Source organism: Haliotis asinina, chromosome 2, assembly GCF_037392515.1.
Source record: "Haliotis asinina isolate JCU_RB_2024 chromosome 2, JCU_Hal_asi_v2, whole genome shotgun sequence".
NCBI classification, from domain to species: domain Eukaryota; kingdom Metazoa; phylum Mollusca; class Gastropoda; order Lepetellida; family Haliotidae; genus Haliotis; species Haliotis asinina.
In genome coordinates this window covers 73,889,089-73,901,223 of record NC_090281.1, presented here as the reverse complement: position 1 = coordinate 73,901,223, position 12,135 = coordinate 73,889,089, and the positions used below count along the sequence as shown (strand labels likewise).

Here is a 12,135-nt window from a genome sequence, read left to right as displayed (position 1 = left end):
GCCGTGTCCCGATCATCCATTTGTCCACTATAGCAATGAGTGTCTGTAAGAACAAATGTGACTGAATTTACAACTCATTGATGCGTGCAAATTGTCTTTCTGAAAAATGTGGTCCTCCCTCGTCACATTTTTTTCTATCAAAAGTTTAAAAAGTTCTACCGCCCTCGTCACTTTAGAAAGAGATGTGCCCGAGGAGCATTTAATTTTTTAGGCAGCCTTACGCACGTACACCAGGACTTATCTACTGAGTACAATATTAAGTACAAAATTAAAATGAAAAATAATAATTAATTGTACAAATAAATACTCACATGAATACATTTCAGTTCGACCAGAGCAAAATCAAAATCTGAATTCTGCCTATCGTCTACTTGTAAGTGACAATCACACACTTTGCGGGAACATGAAGTTAGAAACGGATTTTGGATTGGGGATTCTAATCCCGAATCTGAATATTTCCATGGAACAACAGGTGTCTAATACGTGGAATGGTATGACTAGTGCCGGGGCTTCATGTGCTATCAGCCCCACATGGAATGTGTCCCCTGAGTCATGTGCTTCAATCGAAATGTTTCCCAATCATCTAAACGTAATAAAGCATAAAGGCAGATATGGTTTACAAGCACGGAAACGCATTTTGTTCCCTTGTTTCACGTATTTATCCTTTCTTTCACTTACATACTAGATCAATTAAAACAGTTGACGCAAATGTTCAGACTAGTTTGTACATCTGAAGAATGTGAGATTCAAGTGTTGATGCTAGGTGATTGCTTACATTCATTCAGCTGTGATAGAGGGGTTTTCCTTACATTGCCCCACCATCATAATGACTCTGTGCAATATGTATTCAATTAATCGCATAATACTAGGTTTGATCAAAATATGTTCAAGAAGGTATTTTAATGTTTTAACAGAACATGGTGACTGCTTATCTGTATATGTTTAATGTCATGAAATGAACTTGTGTCTCACAATCCAAATACAACCTGGCCGCAAATTCCTTCTACTACAGACATTTTCATGCTTGAAATACGCAAAGTGAGCACATGAGCATGAAGACACTTTGGGGTTTAATGCATAATATTCATTTAAATCTAATGAATAAATCAGATTCACGGATTCTTGTATTACGTATTTTCCACCATAACGTGCAACAAACACTGTACAAAATAACAACAATATAACTATAAAAAACTAAAACGCTTTATTAGGAGTAACCAGGTAAACTGAAACTGTGGCGACAACACCCTGTTTAGGGCAAGTGCTAACGTGAAGGACAACAAACAAAAGGTTGCAGTTGCTGATCCCGAATGCCAATTTCAGCAATATTCCCGCAGTATCTAGGTGGTGGACATCAGAATTGGACTTCACACAATGTACCCATGTGGGGAATCGAACCCGGATCTTCGGCGTGACTAGCAAACGGTATAGCAACGAGGCTTTAATAGATCAAACGGAAGCTGGCAATGATAGAATTTCTGATAACTACGACGTACGTATATTCAAATCTGAACTCGTCTTTGAAAAACATTTGATATATATACCCCTTCTCCTTGGATCTTAAAGTTTTGTTGGTTTTTCTCTTTTTTGTGGTAGTGGTGGGGGTTGTTAAGAATTCCTTGGCATTAATTTTAAGAACTCCCTTGCGTCGTTTTAACTAAAGAAACAGGAATGTGAACGGTTTTTCCCAAAAAGAAAAATGTGTAACCTCGGCGACACGCCATGTTAGTGATTGAAAACGTTATCGAAAATTATATATCCCAAACCATTATCTTGCAAACACAAATGAGTTAAAATTTAAACAATTGTTCAACTGTAAACAAATAAGTGCGTTTATATTCATTCTGTAATACCATACTGAAAACTGTATAAACGCTTCCATATAAACTATCCCGTCTAGATCTGCTTATGTATTAATCAGTACTGCAAGACAAATCTTATGGAAAACAACTTCTTCACTTGTATCTCTCGACGTTTCCTTCCCTTATATTAGGTAACCCTCACCACTACATCTGATCATGATATTTCCACGTTACCGAGACAACTAACACCTCAGATGACTGTAATATGAATCTCACATCTGCCACGTGCTCCTTTCCAATTTAAAAGACATCATTTATTTCTACATATTCAAAGACTGAGGCAGTGTTTCTTCCTATAAAAACTAATTATGTATACATATATAAAGACTAAGGCATATATTTCTATCATAATTTTATATACTCAAAGGCTAAGGCATTATCGTTTCTAACATAATAATATAAATATTCAAAGACTAAAGCGTAATTTGTTTCTATCATAATTATTTAGGTCCAAGACTAAGACGTTATATTTTTCCGTCATGATTATATATGTTCAAAGAGTAAGACATTATTTATTTCTATCAAAATTATGTATATATTCAAATACTAAACACACCGATACCGTATTTTCTAAAGAGCGATGTTGTCAGAGTTCATGATTATTGATCATACATTTATATATCCCATATGGCTGTGCTATTGTCTGTTGAATATTTGATATGGGTTTTGCTCCTCGAGGTAATTGATATAGGGCTATACACAAACTATATGTTTAACTTTTCTTAAGTGTGACATTTCACGTACAAAGAGCGTTTCGTCTATTGTATTCAGTATCACGCTGTTCAGTAAGGCTTTGGTCCTTTAATCATAAATATTTACTCATTGAGAGTCAGTATGGAGAAATATACAGACCCGCACTCTGCCGACGTTCAACCCCTGCCGAGAGTGAGGTAACTCTTTTATCTGACTCAACACCCTTCACGGAAGCTGATTTCATAACGAGACGCTTATTGTCTCTTCAACGACACCGGTGGCGACGTGACCCCTCGTTAAGCGTAAGTTAATCTTTACGACGTTGACTGGTCAGGTATATAAGCCTGGCAAGATTCAGGCTTGCCACATCATCTCAGCCACCATGAAGGTAAGAGTAAACACCTTTTCACCATTGTGATGAATACATTCCGGGTTACATTATATACGGGTTATTCTGGCGATACACATAGGTTGTTGTAGAAAATTTCTTAAATTTTGTTTCACACTGCCCGTTCTAGTTGCATGAAGTTGTTTGATATCTTTCCGTTCGATAAATGCATCTTCACTTATATTACAACTTAAAAGCGATGCTTTATTGCTCGTAAAACTATAATTACATGTTGTCTAAGCATGCCTAAACAATGTACCTTTCAGTTCAAATTAAAGGTGTCCAATACACAAGGCCTTATGAAATCAAACACGACATCAGTTTGCACTGTACACTTGACAAAGCAGTTACCACGGACATTCCATTTGTGCGCAGTTTCTGGTGACGATAGTGAATGAAAATATGACTTAAATATCGATTAAAACATTACATCAGATTTTTTCCCTCACTTGATTCCTTATTGTGACAGTACATTACCCGACCCCGACCCAGAGCACACTCGACAAATAGTCTACACTTATCTGCTAAAGACATGGGAGACTAAATGACAACTAAATATTTTGATGATATATTAAATGAACAATAGAACAGGGTTTTCTATAAAAGTTGCTTCATTTCAGTAGTTTATATACGTTTGCAACACAAACAGTACTTGCTGTATATTTCCTAGTAAGGCTAACGACACAGATTGTGTTGACGAAATTATGATGCATGTGTTTAACTCATCTGTTTTATGGCAAGAAATGTTTCAAAGCTCTTTTATTTGCACTCTCTTCGCTTTGCATTCGCATAAGGCAATCATGTCTTAGGACATGCAAATATGAACGGGTGACATATAATGTATTTTTGGTAAAGTAGATAAGTGTCATTGTGTACATATATCTGAGAGGTTTGACGGTGATCTATGACAGTGCAATGATATTTGGACATAGAGCAAGGATGCAAGGATGGAAAACGTTCTTCCCAATCACGCTTGATTGCTAATTATGAGATAATGAGGATCTTACGACACTCTGTCTCGAATCAGTTATATCTAAAATCATCGTCACGTCCTTGAAGCAAGGTAAATGTAAGATCGTGAAATGAAAAACACTTTCTAGTAATTATCTCTAAGACGTTTCGGTATTTTCATAAAGTGAAAGTGGAATTAGAAGTGATACATGTGTCTTTACTGGACATCAACATCACACATTGAAGGATAATGGAATAGGTAAATGGTTTAAGCGTTGGCACGTTCAATATACGAATGGGTTAGAATCTGTGCTATTAGTGAAGCTCAATGCATTATAACAAAATACGTCTTACATACACTGTTCATTAATAAGTAGAAAATTCTATGGAGCAATACGGAGATGTGTCTTTGAACGAAGAAGCAAACAATGCAAACAGCAATGGATAAGAGAAAAACGTGTAAAGCTGCAATGATGGTTTCCAAACAATTTTCTTCAAACCCTCATCATCTTACCAACAGGCAACAAGGTAATTATCACTATGTTGTTGTGTTTTCAGTGTCTCCTCGTCGCCGTCGTCGCTGTGTGCGGCGTTGCCGTATCCAGCATGTCCTACAACAACTTTGGAGCTGTCGCACAGCTTGGCCACGTTGCCTCGGGTCTCAACGATTACGGCAAGGGACAATATGGAGGCGCTGAGGGTCTTCGTCAACACGGAAGCTACAACAAAGCCGCTAATGCCTATAATAAAGCCGCCGACAACTACGCCGCCCGTGGTAACAACTACCACAAGGCTGCTGATCACGCCAGTGCAAAGGGAGATGCCGCCTCCAACTACTACGGCCACAAGAACGCCGCTCACGCTAACAAAGCTTCTAGTGCTGCCGCACTGGCCAACAAAGCCAACTACCACGATGCTGCTGCCACAAAGTACGCAAGGAAGGACGATGCCTCCAAAGCTGCTGCCAACAACGACTATGCCAACAACAACTACTACAGAAAGGGGAACGTCTACAACACCGGAGTAAACTACGGCTTCGACAAGAAGTATAACAAAAACGCCGATGAGGGCGGTGACTACGAAATTCTTGATGACAGCTCTTCCCACAACCTGGACGAATACCGTGATAAGAACGCGGCCTACAGTGCTGCCAACCGCGACCACGCCGCCAACAAATATGCTGCTGATCGCTCTCACGCTCTGAAAGACAGCAAGTACGGTAAGGACGCCAGCAAGGCTCAATACGGAGACGGCAAATATGGCTCTGCTGCTAGTCACGCTGCCAAGAACGGTGGTGCCAAACACGGCTATGACAGTAAACGTAACGAAGCTGCCGGAAGTGACAAATACTACGCCAACGCCCACGATGCTGCCGTCAACAAACATGACGAATTCGCCGGCAAGAACGCCTACTACAACAGGAGGAACGCTGCTAATGCAGCTGCACAGGCTGCCAAAAACATCGCCGGATATGGAGGTCTCGCCCATGGCATCGCTGGTGGTGCTGGTGTTCTTGGTGTATCTGGAGGTCTTCTCGGCAAAGGAGTTGGATACGGTAAGGGCTACGGTAACCAGTACGGCCATGGGTACAACAATGGCTACCTCGGACATGACGCACACAACAGCAAGTACTACGATGCTGCCGCCCACGGTCAACATGCTAACTACTATGATGGTGCTGCCAATGCCGCCGTCGCCAAGAATGGAGGATACGGATCTAAACTGGGTGACTCCAACCGAAGCAAGGCCGGTGCCGCCTATCACAGAGACGGCTACAACAACGCTCAGGCCAACGACTACTACAAGTCTGGAGCTGCTGCCGACAACAAGAACGCCTACAGATACAATAAGGACGGTGCCGCTGCCAACAACCATGGATTCAGTCACGCCGGTGCTGACGCTGCCAGTCTCTATGACAACAAGGCTGCCGCACATGACAATGCTAAATCTGCCTACGCCAAGGACGACTACAGACGGAAGTACAACGAGGGTGCCAAGAAACACCATCTGGTCAAGAAGTTCCACCACCATTCTAAGGCCGGCGGAAACAACTACGAGCGTCTCAACTACGACAAGAAGGACTACAGGGACAACTTCGGACAGAACGCCAATGCTGCACATGCCAACGCCAAGAAATTCTCTCAGAACCTGTACAAGAACGCTGCCAATGCCGCCGCCCATAATAACGACAAATATGCTGCCAACCACGCCAACAAAGCCTCCAACTACTATGATGCTGCTGATGCAGCCAACGGAAACGCCGCAAAGAAATCCAACTACTACAACAAAAACACCGCTGCCTCTGCTGGTGCTGCCAACGCTGCTGCCAGGTCTCATTATGACAACCACAACAACGCCGCTGCTGCCAGCGCCAAGAACCTCAACGACTACGCCCACAACCAGTACGGCAACAACGGTCACGCCTACAACGCCGCTCACGGGGCTGCTGCCAACCATGCCGGTGCCGCCCACAACACCCCGAACTACATTTACGGCGTCGGTCACGGACTTAGAGGAGCTGGACTTGGAGTTGTCGGCCTTGGTCATGGCGTCAGTGGATACGGAAATGGTTTCGTTAGAGGAGTTAACCTTGGAAACGGCGTCGGTGGATTCGGTAGCGGAGTTGCCGGCCTTGGTAGAGGCTATGGAAGTTATAACCAGTATCCTTACTACGGGTAAACGGTGATGTGTCGTCGACACCATCCTTACTGCACAAGCCTTGTGCCTTTGATATGAATGAGGAAGTGTGAATGCCTTTTTACCTTTCGTTGTGAATGTTTTTTTACCTCTCGTTTGTTTGTGTGTTCCATAAGAAATGTTTGTTTTGCTAAATTGTAAATTATACTCTGGAACAAATAAGTGTAGTTCAAAACTTGGATAAATGTTTGCTTGCTGTTCAGAGAAATGTTGAAATATTTATGTTAAAAAAGTGGTTCTGAAACGAATATTTCAGAGTACATCAACAGTTTTCCTGCATACACTGTCTTTCTAATTGATTACTTTGTATGTTGTACCTTTTGTGTCAGTTCTGGGATTTATGACTTACTTTTACCCAACTGTAACAATAAAATTTGTTTTTGTCTGCATTATACAACACTGTACCGAGTGGAACACAATACTTTGACTTAATTTAGTCTTATACTGCCTTCAGCATATATAAACTCAGCAAAATTAAAAACTTGACACTCATTATTTTTCAAATAGTGTTTTGAAACTTTTCTTGAAATAGTTCTTGTTGTGATTATGGTTAAATGTTTGTCAAGGGCATTACGTCACACATTCATTCCACTGGTCAGGCCTATGTAGCAAGGGGGGAGAGCACTGCATGCTAAAATCACGGTTCCACGTGAAACAAGTCACGTGACCTATTGATACACGTTCAACTGATCTCACGGTAGAAGAGTAGAGTGTCATCTCAGAAGAACATGGTTTTATGGTTATTTATTCGCTAATTTGCAATGCCACGACTGTCAAACATTCCATTGGCATGCTGAATACGGGAACGTCCGTCACTGGTGTTGCTAGGGTTATGGGATGCATTCGACAGACCATCCATAATCTCCGGACACGTGTCCATCAAATTGGCACTACAGCTGACCGCCCTCGTCCTGGTCGACCACGTGTGACGTCACACGCAAAAGACCGACAGATTGTCTGACGTCATTTGCGTAATCTGTTTGTCACTGCCACATTGGTACAAATATGGCGGCGCATTCCCAAAGCTGTGTTCAGCCGCATCATCCAATCCATGAGGAGACGTTGTATCGCAGTTGTGAACGCCCATGCAGAACACACCCGGTATTGACATGATTTCATTAAGTTGTTTGATCATGGATATTGTAGTCGCATTTCCGGTGGAACCGATTCCATGATAAACATGATCTGTATGCTATAGCATCTTAAATGACAAGAGAATTTAATACAATCCCTATTTCAAACCCATTTTCCAAAATGTTCAAATTATTGACTTTAAAACGAGTGTCAAGTTTTTATTTTTGTTGAGTTTAGTACCAATCACAAATCTCACTGGTGTATTGTAAAACAAATTCGTAACTTTGAAAAATTATTGTCATGAGTTCAATAACTGATGAAACGCAGCGAATTCGTAATAAAACTTCACACCAAAACAAAGCTGTTTAAATGCACGATGTGTGCACATGCTTTTCAGCAAATGGATGCATGATCCACGTGCAGTTCACTATTGGTTCCTCCGGCGCTATGTAGCATCTCAACAACATAATGACGCAATAGATTATGCCAGCAATCGCACGTACAAATGTGTCGCTTGACCAAGTCGGAAACTCGCCTAATCCTTTAATGTTTCTCAGTAGTTTAAACGGTGCCAGTAATGAGGACTATTGTGAGCAAACATGGTCCACATCAAGCATGTGTCTCCTTCCTGCATATATTTGAAATAGGATATTTGTCTTTTACTTGCGACACACGTGTTCCATCACATTACGTCATCATCATCATAACACAGTTTTAACAAGAACACATTTTGATCAAAGAATTACCTCTTTAAAGGACAGAACTACTATATACCTATGGGCTTATCACTCAGTGCAGCCTTGGAGCAAGACTTAATTATGTTTAATTCCTGATCGAAATACACATTCCGGTGTACACCTGTACACTTAAACAGTGACATGACCCATCGCATCACAGCCTGAACATCACTCGAACACAACATCCCCATAATATTACCATTTCGAGAACTAAAATGTCGAATATTTAAGTATGAAGTCAAGTTTGGTTTAGTAGTATAACATTCACTGAAATATAATGTGCAAATATATTCACAGGCACTTGTATACGTACCACTAGGACTGAAAATGAAATACAATGTTGAAATGAAAATACACAAATAAACCAAACTGAATAATAGGTGATAAGAAATATAAAGGTCGACTACAACACTCCCCCGCAGGTCCCTGTTGGTCTTCCGGGTCTCCCCAGGGCTCCACAACACGACTGGTATCATGAAGGACCATAAAATAAATGGCTGCAGGTTCTGATTCCATCCAGTTTTTAAGTTAAGTGTTGAGTGTTGAGTGTTGAGTGTTTTTTGCTTTCTACTTTTCTGAAGTTGGCAAAATGATATGTCTGATACTTAAGATACTTAAGACTATCTATAATTTACGTCATTCCCCCTCATTCGTCCCATGATACAGGAGTTTGATCCACAAATCGTTTACTGCATTATGCCATCAATTCGTAAGCCACAGATAAAGTACAGAGTTACATATTTCACTTCTCAATCAGTAATTTTCACACATGTGAAGATTTCTATCGCAATATGGAAAAGTCATTGTTGAACGTACTTTCAAAATAGTCGCGAAACTGGGGATTTTCTAAACATTAATAATACATATACCCTACTACAGAATGGTCAGAGGTGATGTATGCGACACACTGACACACTGGTTTCGGCTCAACTTGTTGTTGAGTTGTTCAATGCGCTCAACTAAATACACACTACTCAGATGTTTACATCCGAGACGTTTCTATGTAAAGCTGAGTTTTGTTCTGCTGATGTTACAGATACCTTATTATTGAAAGGCTGAGTTAATACGTTGCTTGGTTTGTTGCTTAACGCTGCACACAGCAATATTGAAGCTATATGGCGGCGGTCTGTAAATAATCGAGTCTGGACCAGACAATCCAGTGATCAACATTATGAGTATCAACCCATGCTCATGATGTTGATCACTGGATTGTATACATTTGGAGCACGAATACATGTGTCAATCAAATCAGCGTGCCTGACCACCCGGTTTCGTCAGTCGCCTCTTACGACAAGCATGGGTTGCTGAAGACCAATTCTAACCCGTCTCTTCACGGGTCCATAATTTACTTATCATGCCTAGGTTACTAGAACATATCTTCAACTAAAGACACACAACCTTCACCGTCGCTTCACGGACGGTCTATTAACTGCATATATTGAGGGCTGTTTAAACTGAACACGGTTAAACTGTGTGGGCCTCAGTGCAACCACATTCGGGTATGCATTAATGGTTTTATTACAACTGAAGCTATCCTCATGAAAAGTCAGCAGGAAGAGTCTACGATTTTGCAGACCGACTTAACACGCGAAGACTCTCACTGAACTGTGTGCGAGAGCAGAATGGGGAACGTGTCAGAAGACAGAACCAGAGCACCAGAACCGAATAACGACAAACAAAAGTATATGAGCATATGTAAATTCAAATTGCAGAAATTACCTCACTCATTAAATATTCATAATTCAATGAGAATATACTAGGAGTATTGTTGTTCAAATGTTTTCAAGCTTTTACAAATTATCTGAAAACACTCAATACAAATTGAGAAAACTATTAGTCCTCTGATAGTTTTAAAAACCAGTAAATATACCAATGGCATGCATTAATTCACAGGGGAAACAGAACTAGTGATGTGATATTGATGGCTATAATAAAAATAGGCATTATCCCCCCATGATAAATACAATATTTTCCGACGGCCATTCTATAAAACGTCTGTGTGCACGTGAGACAACGAGGGTAATAGCAGGTTAAAATACATGAAATTAATTGTTTTTATTAACATTTTGTCCGTATTTGACAAAAATATTGTTATATTGTTAGCTGTGTTATATTTTAAATCCCTAAGTTCATTTTTATTTGGGAAACTCATGTCACAGTAATACAAGGAAGACTGAGAATAGTTATCCATGTGGTACCTACAGTGCTCTGTAGAGAAATTAAACGTATACGTGGCAAAAGTAATTGTGAAACTATTAAATATCTTTTACATCCAAGCGTTTTCTTCAAAATGTTTCCATGTTACCTGAACATTCTGAATGGCTGTATCCATTTTACATTTTCTTTTCAAAGACATAACAAGTTAAATCCGCATTTGTAACACATGCAGATCTCATTTACTACGGGATAGATTAGGTCAACCTTGTGTCTTAGTCACAGCCCAGCGCTTTGTTATGACTCACCTGATCTTACACGGATAGCAAGCGACAAAGTCAGTTTGGGGGCAAAGATATGCTGCAAAGATATTGCATGAGTTTTTTATCTAGAAAATTAGTTTTTTTATCTGGTATATTAGTTTGTATACAGTGTATATACGGTGGCAGCATATCTACACGTGTATAATTAAGCAAGCGCCCTAAAAAGCCGGCAGTCAGAGTGAGTTTAGTTTTACGCCGCATTTAGAAATATCCAATATCGCGTGGGACACTAGATATGGGCTTCAGACATGGTAGTCATGAGGAGAATCGAACCCATGTCTTCGGCATAACAAGTGACCGATTAAACCGCCGCCCCTGTCTGTGTGAAGACGGGATGTTCGGGTTCAGTGCTCAGAATACTAGTGTTTGTATACAGCAACAAGAGAAGTCCAGTTAGGTTATTCATCTATTGATACAATCATTACACTGCACTCAATATGAGTCATACAAGGAGAAAAACTTACGTTTATGTCCAGCCATAGTGGTCTGAACACAACCTAAGGCTGTCCTCCCAAAACGCAGAACCCATAAAACAGCACAATTAATGGTTGGATGCACCTAGTTTGTCAATACTGTGTACTTATATTGCTATTGTCTAAGAAATGAGACCAGGGACTCCACTTATTGAGTTGGTTCTACGAAACATGGACATTTCATTGAATAATAAAACTGTTACATAAAAATCAAATATGTTATTTTGATTAGATAACATAGTATGCAATAGCTATCCATCCAGAAACCAGATGTACATCTTTCTGAATTACTTTTAAATATCACAGCAATAATTAAATATATTAGACAAAGTTATGAATAAATCATAAACACGCACACAGCTTGAATGACTAAAGTTCTTAGTTCGTCATCATGAGAGGTCTAATTGCATCAAGATGCCTCAATCACGTTTTCTCTCCGTTGTTGTACTAGTCCTTTGTTTATTAGATCATATCTTGACGTGAGGTTTGAGATGTTTATACCAAAAACAGTTTGACATTACTCAGATTAAGGGCAGCAATATCTGTAACTCACTGTATACTTGCGTTAATAATTTATGCTTGGAAACTTGGTGGTGCTCCTCACGAAGCGCAGGAGAAAATCGTGTCTGTTTCATATAGTCTATAACAATGACACATCCATACCTCAAAGATATCACCTCATTCTGTCGGGACAAACGCAACACACAACCTTAGAACTTGGTCATGCGTATATTGTATGCATGTACAAGGAGGTGTTTATTCCTAAACCATCCTTAACTGTGA

General features: G+C 40.2%; 2 protein-coding genes across 2 annotated transcripts in view; one reads left to right on the top strand and one right to left on the bottom strand.

Annotated features, from left to right (window-relative positions):
* Window positions 1–12,135, bottom strand: part of LOC137272861 (uncharacterized) — a 76,784-nt gene that overhangs the window by 15,830 nt on the left and 48,819 nt on the right. The gene's annotated exons all lie outside the window — the stretch shown is intronic.
* LOC137272858 (probable cyclin-dependent serine/threonine-protein kinase DDB_G0292550) lies at window positions 4,501–6,573 on the top strand. Its single transcript, XM_067805266.1, has one exon. The coding sequence runs from the start codon at window positions 4,501–4,503 to the stop codon at window positions 6,571–6,573; it is 2,073 nt and encodes a 690-aa protein (XP_067661367.1).

Bases quoted from the DNA above. Each gene is read 5' to 3' on its own strand.
- LOC137272858 (XM_067805266.1), top strand. From the start codon at position 4,501: ATGTCCTACAACAACTTTGGAGCTGTCGCACAGCTTGGCCACGTTGCC.